At 55.9% G+C, this 17477-nt stretch overlaps 1 protein-coding gene across 11 annotated transcripts in view; it reads left to right on the forward strand.

Moving 5' to 3' along the window:
• The window catches only part of IQSEC1 (IQ motif and Sec7 domain ArfGEF 1), a 121283-nt gene that overhangs the window by 63543 nt on the left and 40263 nt on the right, over positions 1-17477 (forward strand). For 4 of the 11 annotated variants that reach the window (XM_042979611.1, XM_042979617.1, XM_042979610.1 and 1 more), the window contains exon 2: positions 13167-13458. In XM_042979611.1, coding sequence (XP_042835545.1) covers positions 13167-13458 — 292 coding nt within the window. The other 7 variants (XM_042979613.1, XM_042979619.1, XM_042979609.1 and 4 more) reach the window with 7 other exon arrangements.

Genomic DNA, 17477 nt, shown 5'->3' on the forward strand with positions numbered 1-17477 from the left:
CCTTAGTCACCAGTAGCATCCATCACTCATCCATCCATCCATCCACAAATACTAACTGAGCACCTGCTTGTGCTAAGCCCTGTTCACAGCACTGGGGATGCCTGATCCAGAAACAGAAGCAGCACAGGCAGCCACACCTCCACCCTTCTGGAGTCAGCTTTCTCACAGCAAGAGACAGACTTACAGAACAAATGAATGGAAAAAAGATAGTGAGGGGTGTGCTATGAAGAGACCCAAGAGCTCGACATGACCGAGACAGTGGAGGTGGCACTTGTAGATCTAGAACCCCTTTTCCTTCCCTCCTGCCTGGGTGACCCCTTCCCCCCACACACACATTTGCCATGCTCTGAGCTCCATGGGACCCCCTGAGCAGGCACCACGCACCATGCGGGGCCTCCCCTGGCCTTGCATCGGGCTCAGTGTTTATGCACAGCCAAGACCCTCATCCCGATGGGAGCCCCCAGGATCATAAACATTCAAGGGATATCTGATCGCAGGTTCCAAGGGCTGCCCTCCTGCCCGTCCCTGTCTCCAGGACCCTGAATTCCCATCTCCAAAGCCCGTTCTGGTCCTCCGGGTTATTTTAATGGGACTGACTCACAAGCAGAGGACTGGGACAGTCCAGCCCATCTCTAGCAGGCTGGAGACAGATGTTCTTTATGTTTAGGAGTGAGGCCTGGGCTGGGGAGACTGGAGCCACCACTTCCCCAGGGCCAGAAAGATGACCTTGGAAAACATGTTGACAGGACAGGGTGAGGGCCTGGCTGCATGCGCTGGCTTCACAGGACAGCAGACTTTTTTCTTCCCTCTGGCTGTGCGCTGACGAGAACAAGCCCCAACTGAGGAAGGGCGCTGCCGAGGCCCCTCCTGGATAATTCCCTCTAATTAGGCAGGGCATTGGCTGTCTGCAGGGCTCCTTGCCAGGGCGCCATTCACCTGACTCCATCACATTGCCTCGAAGTGGTGGCCTTCCCCCCACCCCAGGCAAGTGGGAAATCGAGGCTCAGGGAAGCTGGGGTTGGAGATTCTCCCTGTCACTCATGTTGTCACCACATTAGGATGGAGGCAGACCTTGCAGAGCTGTGCAGGGCGCTCAGGACCAGAGGGCAAGGAGCAAGAGCTGGCTGCCACCGCCACGCCCCCGCCAGCTTGGACGTCCTGCCAAACGGCCCCTTCCCTGCTATGCTCGAGAGGTCCGAGAAGACCCCACCATTCCTAAGCGCTGCCTACATATCCCTGTGGTGCCTGCCCATCCCGCCGGGAGCTGCTGACAAGCAGGGAAATGCTGGATGCTGGTTCAGTAAGCATAGCTCTAAAAATAGCCTCTGCTTTGAGAAGCTTATTGTTCAGAGCTGTATATTTTTATATGTATACAGAAAGTTACTCCTGGAGGTCTCGGTGCCGGGTAATTAGAGATAATGCTATAGCCTGGGAGGTACATCTGGGCCAGACCTTGTCTCGGCCTCGGCAGGGCAGGCCTCAGGGTAGGGAGTCAGCAGGCCGGGGCTTGGTTGTGGCTCTCTTCCCTGAGATAAGGGGGCAGTCAGCAGAGAGGCAGCTGGGCACCCATGTAGGGTTGCTCTAGAAGCAGCTGTTGTGGGCTCAGGGTCCACCTGAGAGGTCTGTGGGCCCACTTCCTGCAGTGGGGCACAGGCTTGGAGTGAACCCCCCATTTTCTCTTGGTTGAGACCTCGGGCCAAGGTCTCTTGGTTGAGACCTGAAGCTGGCCCTGCCTTAGCCCCAGCCTGCTGGTGGGAGGGGTCAGGCCCCCTCAGCAGCCCTCTGACCCCCCTGCCTGCCCCTCAGGGAGCAGGGAGACCCCCAGAGGAAGGGCCCTACCTGGCTGCATCCCCCCCTGCCAGCTCAAATCTCAGGGCCCCAGCCCATGCCCAGTGCCCTTTCCTCCTGGGCCTTCCCAGGGCCTCCCTCTCCTCCTGGGCCCAGGTCTGTCCCAGCTTTACAACCAGTCTTCCTTGCAGCCCCCAGCCCCCTTCAGCTGCCACCCCATCTCCACCGTCTCCTGAGCCACCATCCTCAAAAGCTTCTGCACCAGCTCCTCCCTTTACCCCGCCACAGCCCGACTTCCGATCCCCGCCCTGTGCCACCCTTGCGTTGCCGTGTCCCTGCTCTCTGCTGCCTCAACTTTTGGTGACTCTGGCCCCGCCAACTTGGATTCAGGACCCTGAGGACTCCTGTCCTTCCTCCCACTCCTCCCACAGGTGTCTCCCAGCTTCTCACCACCCCCCACATAGCTCCTCACCACCTGGTGTAGACAGTGCTGTCCCCCAGGCACTGCCACCTCCCCTCTCCATCTTTCCCCTGCTCACTCAGCCTTGCCCTGGTCCCGGGGTCAAGTCCAGACTCCTTAACAAGCCTCACAAGGCCCTGCAAGGTCTGGTCCTGCCCGCCCCTCTGTATATGCCAGACTGAACTTCTCCGTCCCGTCCCTCATGTGCGCTGTGAATACCCACCTCTGTCCACTCAGCCTTCACCCCTCACTGCCGCGTGGCGTTCCTCCGCGGGTCCTGGCTGATGCCACATGCCTCCTAGGAAGATTTTCCACCTCTGGCACCAGGGCACGGGCTCTGCTCACCATCCTACAGTGCCTGACGCTTCCTCCATTACTGTTCCTAACACAAGCCGTCATTATTAATTAATTGCATCCCCCAGTGTGCCCATGAGGACAGGGCTGTGTCTATCTGTTCACGGCCACGCTCACAGTGCCTGGCAGGGGTCTGTCACCTAGCTGGCATTCAGGACATGTTCGCTGAATGAAGCGACAGAGTGACCGAGTTGTGTTTTAACAGAGTCCAGTTCCCCATCCTAGCAGGGAAGCCCCAGCTCTTGGGGTCCTATCCTCACATATAGTGGTGTGATGGTGCTGGTTCAGTGCTATAGAAGGAAATGGAGCAGGGAAGAATAAGGGAGGGCGGGGGAAGGGTATGGTTTTTAAATGAGGTGAGCTGAAGGAGATGAGGGAGTGAACCAGGAAGACATCTGAGAAAAGAGACACCAGGCAAAGGGAACGGCATGTACAAATGTCCTGAGGTAGGAGTGTGCCGGGAATGTAGAGTAACAGGAGGACAGTGGGGGCTGTGGCGGGGTGGCCAAGGGGGCATGGAGGAGGGGTAGCAGGAAGAATGTTTGGGCCTTGCAGTCTTCTGGGTCCGTCTGAGGACTTGGCCTCCGTGAGCCAATGAGGTGGGATCAGAGGAGGGACCTGGTCAGAGTTGTGTTTTAATAGGATCCCAGCTTCTGTATGTAGAAGGGTGTGTAGTAAGAGGCCAGGAGAGCCCATCAGAGAGGCTGTGGCAGCAATGCAGGGAACAGGTGACAGCAGCTCACCGGGCTGGGGGCAGGGGGGCAGGCCCACTGGTCGGGTGCGGCCTCAGTTTTGAAGGTGGAGCAACCACATCTGCTGGCGGGTGGGCAGTAGGGTGTGAGGAAGAGAGAGTTGCCAGGAGTTGCTCTGATTTTGGGCCTGAGTGGCTGAAAGGATGGAGTCGCTCTCCGCCGAGGGGCCGGGAGAGTGCGTGGGCTCCTGGTGAGCCTGCCTGCCTGTCTTCGAGAGGTCCGCCAGTCATCGAAGGGGGGTGGTGCTGGGCAGTTAGATGTTGTGACTACTGTATATCCTCACTAAAGCAGATTTGGGAACCGGTTAAAGCAGGAACCTTCCTGACTGCCCCTGACCCCCAGCAAGCCCTTTTGGGGTCTCTGCTGGACTGTCCAGACAGCTCATCACCTCCCTTGCTCTTGGTTAACCAGCCAGAAGTCATGTTGAGCGTGTGTGCCTCATGTGGATTCACACCCTAAGTCTTTTCACACCTTCCTGCAAGGGCACCAGCCTCCCCGGGCCCCTCCATGCCAGGCTGTGGCAGTGCCTGGAGGCTGGGAGCACAGGGCTCAACATCTGTGCCTGCACGAGTGCCTCCCCTGGGCCCTCCTCAGATCGCCGCTGGCTGTACACACTAGAAGCACACCCCGTCCTGCTCACCACTCCTCCTGAGGCTCTTTCTTTCTGGGTCCCGTTCATCCTGACCCTGCCCCCCAGCGGAGACGCCCAGCATTGCCAGGACTTGGTTTAGGTGGTCCCCAGCTCCTTCTCCCAGGAGGGACAAAGCTTTGGGACGTTGGCTGGGTGTTCATAAGTCACTTTGGTCACCAGCCAGACACCTGTCTTCCCAAGAACACTTATCATGGGTTTAGGCGTCTGTGGGGGTGCTGCCTTTCCACCACCTCCTCTCCCCACCCTGACCAGGGAAGACGTTGTGGATGGCCTGCTTAAGAATGGCCTCCCCAGTTTCCGTGGGGAGGTCTTCTCTGTCCCTTTCTTGCTGGGCACACCAGCTGTGCATTCCTGTATGCTCTCAGTCTTCCCTTGAAATCCACCCCTCTGTGTCCTTGTACTCTGCTCCTTGCAGCCAGGCCAGCCCTTGGGGGCTGCCTCCCTGGCCCCGGGGACTTTTCACCGAGTGGGAAAGACTGGGAGCATGTCGCACAGCTGAGTCTAGGCTTTGCTCCTGAACTCTGCAATCTTGGGCAAGCCATCAATCCTTTCTGAGTCTCCTTGATGGGATTAAATACGTGGACGCTGTTTCCTGAGGCAGCCCCTTCCCCAAGAGCTGAACTGCTAAAAACCTCTACATCCCCAGAGCTACCAGGCTGCCTTCACTCTACTTCTGGTGTGACTGACCTGCCTGCTCCCGTTGCCCCAGGATGGCCCTGCAGAGACCTGGGAGTTGTAGATGGTCCCAAGGCTGCCTTTCTGCAGCTGAGCCCTCCCCGTTCTTTCTCAGAGGACATGGCCACCTTTTCCTTCCCACCCTCACCTCCCCGGATCCTGCCCTAGTTAATCTGCATCCCTCCCCCAGGACCTGGAGCAGAGCAAAACCATCCCCTCCTGAGTGATAAACCTCAGTTAATATGGCCTGGGCAGCAAAGAGCTGTAGAAGCCCCACGGCAGAATGTGTGAGGGCTGGGAATTAGTTGTTCCTGCCCTGGCCTAGACTCCCTTTCTGGAAATCAGAAACCCTGAAAGCAGAGCACTGGGAGGCCACAAGGCCTGGAGGCACGAGGGGCATATGTATTTCAGGAGGCTGTTTTGCTCTGGCCCGTGCAGACTGCCAGCAGTCAGTCTGGGCTGAGGCTCCTGGCATGGACATTTAACCACAGGCAGGCTTTAGAGTGCTGCTTCCTCCAGCATGGGCCAAGCCCACTCTGAAGCGGGTGGCTTTGCCATCTTACGTGACCAGACCTGGCCACACACAGCCCAGGCTTATTTATCTCGTGACCGTGCACAACCCCAAGCCCCCCAGGCGCTGGACCCCAGCTCTACCTCGGCATGTCAATGGCATGCTTTTTCCTCTGGACAGCTGGGTGGCTGAGACACCTGCTTGGGGTCAAGTCCGAGCCCTGCTCTTCCCTACATGGGTAGCTTTGGCCTAGTGACTCGACTCCACCAAGCCCCAAGCCCACATACGGAAGGCACGGCTCCCTCCTGGCTCCCCGCGATGGTAGTTGGGTTACAGGCCATGTAGTTTAAACACTTAACACGGCACCTGTATGCAGCAGGCTTTACAGAGGAGAGTTACCACTACATGACCCAAAACCGTGTGTGTGATTAAGGGGTCATGTGAACACAGTGGGTAAGTGTGCAGACTCAAACCAGACTGCGTGGGTTCTGAGTTCACCCACTCGCTGTATGACCTTCGGGTTGAGCTTAACCTCCTCTCCATACCTGTAAAGTGGTTTCGAGGACTGAGTCACATTTAATGCTTAGAGCACTGCTAACTATATAGACATTAACTGTTCCTACGATCGGCGTCCTTACGTTGGGGTGAATAGCCAGCCTGCTAACAGAGGGTCCCGTCTTCACCCATGCCCCCTTGCTTCTGCCTGGAGCCTCCTCTAACATTTTTCTTGAGAAAAGTCATTCGTGACTTCAAAGGCCATAATTAGAGACATCCGTGGCCCGAGTGGCTGAGGGCCCTCCCGCCCCGGCCCTGACTCACTCCCCAGCTAGAGTCAGGACGTGGCGTCTGAGCCACGGAGCCCGGGTCCCTTTCTGGGACTGTCCCGCCCTCCCTAGGGCCTCGTCACCAATGACTCCAGCCCATGGCTGGAGGCGGCTGTCTGCACAGAGAGAGGCCCTGTAGCGGGCAGAGGCGGGTCCCCTGGCTCACACGCTGGGCCTGTCTGCCCCCCACCTCTAGCTGCCGGGATGTGTAGGTTGGGCCCTATCAGTCAAAGAATAACCAGAGACAGCATTTAGAAAATGCCTTTTATGAAGCGAGCAGTCTTTTAAGGACTTCATATGTGTTGACTCTGTTAAGCCTCATAGCAGGCGTGTGTAGTCAGGACTCTGCCCCCATTTTACAGCAAAGGAAACTGAGGCATGGAAGTATTCTTGCCCGTGGTTACTCAGCTGGTAAGCAGTAGAAGCAGAATTCCAACCCAGAAATCTGGCTCGGAGGCTGCAGCAGGGAGGCCATCCAGCCCCCTCGCTTGGCAGGAAGGCACAGGGATGTTACACTTTTCAAAATGTGTTTTCAGTTCTTATGTGCTTTTCATCATCCTAGGGCGGTCGGAAACTCTAGACGCTGTTCTGTAGCGATCCAGCCATTTCCCCACATAAATATCATACACACCAGCCTCTGGCAGAGGAAGGCACATTTGGAAGACTGGAGAAGGGGAGGAGGAGGTTGGGGTCACTGTCTCGGGATTCAGGGCTCTGAGTCCCTAGGCCACAGGGGCCAGAAGGGACACATCCGTGTGCAGCTCCAGCTATCAGCTGGCTAGCTGTGCCGGGCCAGCTCACCTCTGGAGCCCCATTGTGCCCATGTGGAGCTTTGTCTCGGAAAGGAGCCCGTGTCGGGTCCCAGTCTTTGCTGGAGGCCAGGACTTCCAGGGACCAATCCCTCATGGAATGGGACTCCCGGTGGGGTGGGGTCCACCCCTCACATTCTCTCTTTCTCCAGATAATCTACACCATGACAGAGTGTGGGAATGGGGGGTTTCACTAGCTGGGGGTAGCCTCGTGCGGGAAGTGGGATTTGAGTTGGACCAGAGTGTGGCCCCTCAGAGGCAGAAGAATGCAAGTGAAGGGCAGCGGGGATGCATGGGGTGGGGGGTGCAGATTCAGACAGTCCATAGCAGATTCTAGCCGGTAGAGGAGTTCTTTTGCTAGATCCCTGACAGGTATCTGACCTGCAGCTTGCACATCTCCTATGACAGAGAGCTCATCACTTCCTAAGCAGCGCTAACCACATGAGCACATACTTTTCTCAGGGAGGACAACCTCGGCCGTAGTTCTGTCTGCAAACATCTGTTCCATCCTTCTCTTGTCAGCCTGTCAGAGGCTTAATGCTAGGCATCTTCCCTCCCCTCTGGCTGCTTTTCTCCTGCCAACCAGTCCCAGCTCTTTGTGAGAGGTGGTTTCTAGACCTGGAGTTTTATTCCTGGCATACTGTAATTTGGGGTTGGCAAATAGAGTTTTGCCACGAGCCAGCTGGGGTCAGGCATGAGGAGATCTGCAGGAGGGAATCTGTGATCAATTAGCAATGTCTGCCACAGACAAACGAGGAGAAGCAAGCGGTTTGTGCCCAGACGCGGTCCTCTGCTGTGATCTGACACCTGTAGTGGACAGCCAGGCTGCTTTTGCTTCTGGCTTTATATTCATGTTAGCAACTGGCTTCCCAGCTGTGTCACTGCATCAGCTCATGTTAAGCTCATGGTCAGCCAGACAAACCTTGTCTTTTTTCATAAGAACAGCCATCAAACCAGAATCTTCCCCAGAGCTTGACATTGTTTCCATTATATGGATATATAAGTAATTTAAATCAATCCCTTGTTGACGGGCATTTAGATTATTTCCAAACTTTTATAATTAGAAACAACACTGCAGTGAAATTCCTTGCATTTACCGCTTTGCAGATTCGCTCATTTCCTTAGCGTGAATCTCTAGGAGAGGGATTACCAGACCAGGAGCACCTTCTGAGAGTGCTGGGCAGCAGCCTCCTAACTGTCGTAGAATGTTCCAGAAATTCTAAACTGCCAGGGACTGTCAGCCACTTGGAACAGGTGCCAGCCCCACTCCTTGATTTGCATATGACCCAGGTGTCTAGGAGAGATCCCGGATGCCATTGTGCAGTTGAGGACCCACTCCAGGGTGTTCAGGCCTGGCTGATGGACGCAGGTTGTAGCAGAAGCTTCCCAAAGGCAGCTGACCCGGGTGGTGAGATGTTGTGCTCTGGTGCAGAAATCACCGTGGCAAAGAAATGGTGTGCAGGGTGGGCTGCTGGTGCAGGAGGCAGGGGAGGGAAGAGGGGGTTGGGGCAGCAGAGGATGGAGGCCAGGGGCTGGGCCTGATGGTTCCCTGACCCCCAAATCCCTGCTATGTCAAGCGTGGCCGTCATATAAAGCAAAGGTCTCCGTCCCTAGGGCAACCTGCTGTGGGAAGGGAGAGGATGACTGTTCTGTTCACACTGGACAACCCTCCTCCTCCCCCAGGAAGGAACTGGGGGCAGAGCTGAGTACTAACCAGAACCGAGGGGCCCATGAGTTTCAGGGCGTTGCTATAAGTAAAGTAGCTTTACGGGTTCCGTCAGAGGATGTTCAAGTGGAATTTGATAGCTGTTTCCATCTAGTACTCTGAAAAACTTATACCAACTTAGATGTTCTGAGAGTGGCTATTGGCCATACTCGTCACCATGGGGCATTTTCACTTGAAAAAAAGTTACCTTTCTGTTCACCAGCTGTTTGGCTCAGATTAAGAAAGGAGTCTCTTTTCGTGTCGAATAGCGTGTGGCTTCTGATCGTCCTCGGGCTCAGGGTGGGTTGTTGCGCTGCATACGTACTTTCACGCAGTGCTCACTTATGTATCAGAGGACTTTGTCGGTGGTGGGGCCATGCTGGTTGCGGTAGGATGGCCTGGCCAATTCTTTTCTTACCAGGATGGTCTGGGGTTGTTTTTGATTTTGGTGCCGTGGAAGCATTGCCACATTGCACGAGTCGAGAGGATACCATTCAGGTAGATTCAGCAGGACTGGGTGACAGATTGAGTGGGACGGGGGTGGGGGCTGGCTGTGGGGAAGGGCCTGACGTGATGACGACACCCAGGACCCTGACTCGTGTCACTGTGTGACGGTGGAGAAAGAGCATGAGTTTGGTTTGGGGCACCCACGATGTCTGGCAGGAATGATGTGAGAAACTATGTTCCGGGACCTGGCTCCCAGCAGGCCTGGGGAAATGCCTTCTCTCCTTTGGCAAGTATTTACTGAGCACTGTTACCTGGGCACGCGGGTTGGCATTTGGGGAACATCAGCAAGCAAAACAGACAAATTGCCCCCACTCTCTTACAGCTTATACACTGATGTCCGAGACAGACGACAAACCAAAAAACTAGATAAATGCATTATACAGTGTGTTTTGAAGTAATGATTGTCACCAAAGGAAAAAACAAAAGAGAAGAAAGGGACCAGTAATCTGGGGGTGGGAGTGGAGAGAGAGCTATGATTTTTAAATCTGGTGCTAGCAGAGATCTGGGGGAGAGTGTTCCAGGCAGAGAGAACAGCCAGTGCAAAGGCCCTGAGGCAGGAGGATGCCTGACCCCTTTGAGCAGAGAGGAAGTCCGTGAATCAGGAAGTCAGAATGAGCAAGGAGAGGAGCTAAGATGAGAGCAGCTGAGGTCAGGCCTTCAAGGACATTGCAAGGACAGCGTCTTCTAAGTGTAATGGGGATCAAGGGAAGCACTTGATCTTATGTTTTATCAGAGTCACTGTGGCAGCCATGGGGAGAAGAGAGGCAGGGGGACCACCGAGGAGGCTGTTGTGATAATCCAGGGAGCAGTGATGGTGGCCTGGACCATCTGCTGAGAAGGGAGCAGAGCCTGGGTGTGTACGGAAGGTAGGGCTGATGGGGGGGGAGGCTGCAGCTGCCTCATGGTGAAGAGAAAGGCTGTGAGTGACCGTCAGACCCCTTCCCTTGGCTGTGAGGGGAGGCTTGGCCCTCTCTCCTGAGCATGTTCTGGAACCTGCTGCCTTAAGACAGTGGGAGCCAGGTAATGCCCAGAGCAAGGATCCTGGGCTGGCATAGCCCCAGGAAGTGCCGCATCCCTGTCAGGTCACCACCCATAGACATCCTGCCCCTGCCCCCAGCCTTCGAGGCAGCCAGGCCCTTCCCCGGCTACTGAGCCACATACGGCCCTTGAGTCCAGAGGCTTGTCGCCTGCTTCTCTTTCCTCGGCCCCTTCTGCCCCAAACCACAGCCAACCGGGGAATGAAGACAGCCTCTCACATTCACAGACTCATCGCCACTGCTGCCAGTAAGAATGCCCCTTTGCCTGTTCACCGTTGCTTTGAGGCCCGGTGAGCAAGGCCCAGGGAAAGGGTTGAATCCCCCGCAGACATGAGAGGTGGCCACTGCCTTATCCTGGGGCGTGTCAAGGCCCACCCCTCCCTGACGGAGCCACCGTGAGGCACAGAAGGGCTTCCTGCTCTGGGGACCTGCAGAGAGCCCGCCCCTTCGGTCTCCCCGTGTTTCTGGAAACCCGGGGTTGTGAGACTCTTTTAAAACCTTATGAGCAGGGCCCCAGCTGCTTGTCCTCAAGGATGAGATTTTGTCTCCTGTCAGCCTCTTGCTCGGAAAAACAGACTCTGCCCCCGAATGAAGCATTTCCAGTAGGGGGGATGTATGTGTAGAAATAATTCCTTGCAAGGCGCTCGGAGGCTGCACGAAAAGGGCAAGGCAGGAAGGCGTGTGGGGGCCAGAGCAAAGGCAGGCGCTCTGGCTCATCTGTCCGTGGATAGGCTTGCTCGCCTGTAAGCTGGGGATCGACCACCTACGAGACTAATAGGGGGATTCCTTCTCTCTTCCATGCAACTATTGATCAAGGCACCGAGTATTTATTGTGAGGCACTGTTCAAAGCTATGTCAATAGAATAGGGGAATTTTAACTTTTGTTAGACCCCACCCTACTCCCCCACCCAGTGCACACAAATGGGGCCCAGAGGAAACAGCCGTTGGGTAACTGTGACGTCAGGAGTCTTGAAGGGTGATATTCCTCTGACACCTTAAGAGGGTCTAGTCCATCCACATTGATAATGGATGGGGAGGCAGGCCTGGAAGTGAAGGATGACCCTCCCTGATTTAGAGCCACATCAAGGCAAAGTACCCAGACCTCTTCCCCAAGGAAGGACCTTTGCCACACTTTAGCCTCTGGGGAGCAGGATGGGATGTCCTTTGTCACAGGACACCCACCGCATGTCCCCGGAGGCCGGAGCCAGTTGGTGGAGCGGAAGTCCTGTACTATTCTTGACCTACAAGTTGGAAAGCAAGTGCAGGGATTTGCAGCCCATCCCTGGCTCGGGGCAGAACTGGAACCAAAGGGCAGGCTGTTTCCCTCTGCCCCTACTCCGAGTCTGTCGTCCCCAGGAGTCCGTGAACAGTCACCTTCTATACTGGCAGGGAGCCCTGCCAGGCCCTGTGATGTGTGGGGACAATGTAGCAGAGCTGGGCGGGGGAAGACCATTTGGCCCCAGGGATGTTGCGTGTGGGGTGCTCCCTTTGGTCTGAAGACAGAACCCCTGAGGAAGGACTGCAGCTTGAGAGGGGGTGCTGTATTCCCTTCTCTCTGCTGGGCCCCTTCCAGAGAGACCCCTGCCCTGGACCCAGGGATCAGAGAGCCTTCAAAGGTTGACTGATGTCTTGCAGGGACAGGGAAATGGCAAGGCTTGACCAGAGAGGCTACCGGAAACCGTGTGAGAAACAACCTTGTCTCCTTGTCCTATGCTGAAAGGTAGTCTGCAGAAGGAACCAATGTCTGTTTTCTGAGTTCACGAATTTGGGATGAGCCACCCCCTCTCTGTCCCCACAGTCTGGTGCTTGGAATGTTGAGAGGGATGAGGGGTGGTGAGGTGGAGGGGTGTGCCCGGGCTTGGAATCCAGCCAACTTATGTGCTGACCCCCGGACTCACCCACTCACTACCTGTGCAACCGCAGGCAGGTACCCGTACTTCTGTGGGCCTCAGTTTCCCCACCTGGAAACAGTGAGTTAATAACTCTTTGCAGACTGGTTTTAAGATTTAGAGAAAATACGGGGCGCCTGGTGGTTCAGTTGGTTAAGCGTCCAACTTCAGCTCAGGTCATGATCTCACAGTCTGTGAGTTCGGGCCCCGCGTCAGGCTCTGTGCTGGCAGCTCAGAGCCTGGAGCCTGCTTCAGATTCTGTGTGTGTCTCTCTCTCTGCCCCTCCCCTGCTCATGCTCTGTTTCTGTGTGTCTCAAAAATAAATAAAAACATTAAAAAAATTTAAAAAAAAAAGATTTAGAGAAAATATATGTATGACACTGTATTCATTTCCAAGCTTGCCATAACACCACAGACTGATATTTATAAATAAATGGTAACATTTGTTTTCTCACTGTTCCGGAGGGAGGCCGGAAGTCCTGTATGTTAGTGTCATTAAGGTCTCTCTCCTTGGTGGCCACCTTCTCCTTGTGTCCTCACATGGTCATCCCTCTGTGCATGTCTGACTCCTAATCTCCTCTTAGAAGGACACCAGTCGTGTTGGATTAGGACCCTAATAGACCTCACTGTAATTTAACTACCTCTTTGAAGATCCCGTCTCTTAACACACATTCTCAAGTGCTGGGGTTAGGACTTCAAGATATAAATTCTGGGCGGGGACACGATTCAGCCCATAACAAATGTTACAGTGCCTGATGCCCAAGTAGGTGTGGAGAGAAGAGTCACTTTTGTTAATTTTTATTTAAAAAAATAAGAACAAAAAGTACAAAAATCCGTGGTTGACTCAATCCATGTGGTGGGATTGAGGCAGAGAAGGTGACCGGAGTCATTGAGGGGGTCAGTAAATATTCACTGACCACCTACTGTGTGCCAGGCCCCACTTTGGGCACTGGGGTTCATCACTGCGTGTAGTGGGTCAAACCTCTGTCCTCACGAGCTGACACGCTCATGTAGGAGATGGACAATAAGCAAAATCAATCAGTAAAGTGTGTTGGATGCTTAAACGGTGTTGCAGGGGATGCGGGGTGGGGGTGGGGGCTGCCTCTTGGCTGCAGCCCCCTCCCACCTCCTGGCTCCCTGTCAGGCCCCGGGGTCTTGTCTCCCACTCACAGGAGGCCTCTCTCCTCTCTCTGTCCCCTGCAGCGTGGAGGGCGAGGCCCCCAGCAGCGAGACCGGCACGTCCCTGGACAGCCCGTCGGCCTACCAGGGCCCCCTAGCACCTGGTTCCAGCCTGAGCCCGGACCACTACGAGCACACGTCGGTGGGAGCCTATGGGCTGTACGCGGGCCCGCCGGGGCAACAGCAGCGCACACGGAGGCCCAAGCTGCAGCACTCGACCTCCATCCTGCGCAAGCAGGCCGAGGAGGAGGCCATCAAGCGCTCGCGGTCACTCTCTGAGAGCTATGAGCTCTCCTCGGACCTGCAGGACAAGCAGGTAGGCGGGACCCACCATGCGGGGACAGGCAGCCGGGCTGCTCTGCCTGGAGGACGACGAGCGGCCCTTTGCTGGGACTGCCTTGGGCAGCAGGAGTCTCGGCTCTCGGACACCAGCGTCCTGTGCTCTCCCACAGATGGAAGCATGGTTATGCGCACGCGCGCTACGACTGTGACCTTTGCATCGGCCCAGGCTGCCCTTCCTGCTCCTCCCGACCCGTGGAGGCTCTCAGAGTGAGGGCACTGGAGTGTCAGGACTTCGCCTCTCCCCCACTCACAGTCCTCATGGCCATGCACACAGGTTAGGTGGCCAGACACTGAGGGTTTGAGGTCCCAGGAGAGGGCTGAACCTTAGGTAGCCCTGGGGAGGAGTCCCTGCAGAGAAGGGCGGGAGGTCAGTTTACAACATAAATAGCCCAGGCTCTGAAAAGAACACCAAGCCCATCCACAGCCAGCGGGCGAGGTTGCTTATTATATCCCTTTCGGTTTACAACTCTGTGTTCTCGTGGGAAACGACCTCACTGAGGGCTCACTTCCTCCCAAGGCAGGGGCCTTGGCCCAGACCCACCGTGAGGTTGGCACCTGTGTGCAGAATGAGGTGGGCGCACGGCCCACCCCCGTGGCTGGGCTCCAGGGAGAAGTAAAGACAGCTTCTTGGGGTCGAGGGGAGAGGCCTGTCCTGGCTGGGTGGTGGGCGGGGGCCGGGGCCGGAGAGCTCTCACTTCAAGAGCAGGCACGTAGTAGGTACTTTAATAAGAACTCTCGTGTGAAACTGATGGCAAGAACCTGAGGCTGCAGCAAGCAGCTGTGCAGATGTGCAAGGCCCAACTTGTCTGGCCGGCTTCCCCTAGCTTCTGGGAGTTCCTTGGGCCATCTCCTCCCATCTCCTCCCGATGTGTGGCCACATCGACCCCTCGCCTTGCTGCCCTCCATTTGCCTCCTAGTCTTCCCACGTGTCTTTTACAGAGCAGAGGTCTGGGCCCGGTGTGGCACCTGACTCAGAGGAGCAATGCAGGTACTGCCCAGGGCGGATCTTCCCTATCCCCCACCCCCAGAATCCCCTACAGGCCCCTCCTCTCCCTGTTCTCGGTTCCACCCTGCGGCTTTGGACAGTCCTACTTGCTCAGCCCTCGTTCTCTTCAGCCTTCTGCCTATGAGTTGGGAGACAGGGAGCCTGGCCAGTGGCCAGGGCCTGATAGCAAATAGCCCCCCGTCCCCTGTGTCCCTTGGCCCCGTAGCCAGGCCCACAACAGGTGAGGACCACCTCTGTTCCGTTTATCAGTTCCACCCAGATCCAAAGTGGATCAGAAACAGTTGATAGTAAAAGACCCCCAACAGAACCGTTGAAGTAGAAGTAAGGAAGTTGAAGACCTAAGAGAGGCTCATGGAAATAAATAATTGTCTGCTTCATCTGGTCTTACCGTGGCCACAGCTGTTCATTTTCATCTCACGCATGTTAACCAAAAGCCCATCGTGTGCCACACACCGTGCTGGGTGCTGGGAAGTCGACAATGGACAGGGCGAGGCCCCAGCTCTTGAGCTGACACTGTGGTCCAGAAGATGGATCCGCAGACAAGTTAGCAATAAAGACAGTTTAATTCCGGAACGTGATACAAACCCCAGAGATTATAAAATAGGGGGAAGAAATGGAGTGACTGTGGGAGGCGCCAGCATTGGATAAGGGTGGTGAGGAAGGCCTCCCCAGGCTAGCATTAGAATGGAGTGTGTGAGGAAGGGGCCTTCCAGGAAGCGGTAACTGCAGGCGCAAAGGCCCTGAGGCAGAACAGCAGTGGTAGAAAGGATGGCAAGGAAGAGGTGGTGGAAAGGTGAGAGGGTCTCTGAGCTGTTGACTTCCTGGCAATCCTAGCTAGAGTGGGAATAGGACAGATTACATGGGAGCTGCCGGATGGAAGCAGGGTGCGCAATAGGGTAACACGGAGTCCCGCTTAGTGAAGGGAGCCCTCTGGCTTCAGGGCCTCTGTACCTTCTGGCAGTCTCCTATCAATGAGAACAAGAGTCCTGAGTCATCAAGAAGTGGTAGGTCTGCTTAGTGGAAGGGCGTTTCCTCTCTGTTCCCCATCCCTCCCCCAATGTTGAGAAGTGTCCTTTTAAAGGGAGAGTGAGGGCTTGCCGGGAGAGCCCCCGCTACGGGTCAGCTCCACCTTACTTCCCAGAGCCTCTGTCCTCCGAGAAGTGGGGAGTCCCAGAGCCCCTCTGCAGACTGGATGTCATGTGAGTATTGGGCGAGGGTGATGTATAGCAGGTGAGCACGTAGAGATTGGATTCCCTCCCCTGTACCCCAATAAACTTTCAGACTGGGCCTTGAGTCAGTTCTGGCCCAGACAGAAGAATGACCAGGGGGAGTCTAGGCAATGCGTAAGAGCAGGCCTGGGCCAGCATGTGTCCTGGACCAAGAGGGGCTTTGATGACAAAAACAGAGCCCATTTCTGCGTTCCCAAAGTCCCTCTTCTTTCCCCTGACCCCTCCCCCAGATCTGGGGACCCAGTCTCAGGCAAGCAGGGTTGCTACTTAGATTCTGAGGTCCAAAGTCAGCAGGGGAGAGAGAGCCCTGAAGTGAACCCTGGATCTGAGCTGGTGGCACTGCCATCGTGACCCCACCCCCAAAGGTGACGTGAGGGGGCCCACAACACAGGCCTTGGACGGCAGAGAAGAAATGGCTCCCTAGAGCTCAGCCTTGGGCCCTTTATCGGCTCCATTGGCTTTCACAGCCCCACTCAAAACCCCAAGAAAACAAAGTCTGCTTACAGATGTGGAAGTGAGGTCATCTCTTTGGATGGTGTTCAGTAACTTCAGGGCAGGAGAAAAAACAGACCCACCCTGGCTGACTCTGGGCCCAGAAAAGTCGTTTTGATCCACCACCACCCCGCCCCCCCCCACACACACACACACTCCACGCTCCTCTCCTCTGAAGGGAGCCGCTCTGCCCAGCCTGCCGTTCCCTTGCCTGTGGGCCCCAGAGAGCTGGCGTGTTCGGTTTTCGGGGGGGAGCTGACATCCCAGAGCCGGGAAGTGAGGGGTCCAGGACCTGCACTGATGTGCGTGAAGCTCCAAGCCCTCTGTTCCCGGCCCACCCCACCACGGCTCTGAGTGACCCTCTCCCCTGACTCGGGCCATAGCCTGGATTTGCTGAGCATCTGTTTGGTTCTATTTCAGTTAGGTGTGTGTGTGTCTGTTCCCCTGGACAGGCTGTTTGCTTCTTGAGGGCAGGGACCTTATCTCTGTCTGCCACCAGCTTTGGTGTGATACTGGGCACAGAGTAGGCAGGTGGGGTCTAGACAAGCAGGGTGTGGTGCACATGTGCCTCACTCCTGAGGACCTGAGACCTCTTTTGGCCCCACATCAGGTGCCCCCTGTGCCCAGCACCCCAAAAGCCCTGGCTCGGCCGAGAAACCAGTTCCTTGTCTTGAGTTCTCTTTGATTCCTACAGAGCGGGCTCCTACTCAGGAACAAGGCACGGGGAGCAGCCCTTGGGCTGTCCTTGGTCACCGAGCGCTGGCATGAGCCTCAGGGCTTTGGGAGGCTCATGGGTCACATGGGGGAGTCCCAGGCAGTGCTACCTGCCTGCAGCCTTGCCCCGTCTCCGTGCCTCATCAAGGAGAGGGATGAGCAGGACACATGGTTCCGGACTCGCTCTGGAGTCTGGAGGCCTCCAGCCATGTGCTCAGTGTCTTCTCTGGGCCTTAGCTTCCCCATCTGTCTAGTGAGGGGCCTTGGGGACCCCCTAAATTGTAAACACCTTCCAGGAATGCCGCCAAGGGCCTTCTAGCATCTATGTCATCAGGTGCTCACCATGATCCTACAACGTGGGTCTGAGTCTGTCCCCTACTTTATAGATACGGAAACTGGGGAAGGGCACGGCTTCAAGGCTTATGCAGAGTAACACAGCTAACGAGGACAGGGCGGGATTGCAGCGTGGGCATCTGGCCTCGAAGTCTGTGCCTCAGTAAGGTGATTCTCTCAGGCCTCCCTGAAGCTCAGTCTCTCTCTCTCTCTCTCTCT

Source organism: Panthera tigris, chromosome A2, assembly GCF_018350195.1.
Source record: "Panthera tigris isolate Pti1 chromosome A2, P.tigris_Pti1_mat1.1, whole genome shotgun sequence".
Classification (NCBI taxonomy): domain Eukaryota; kingdom Metazoa; phylum Chordata; class Mammalia; order Carnivora; family Felidae; genus Panthera; species Panthera tigris.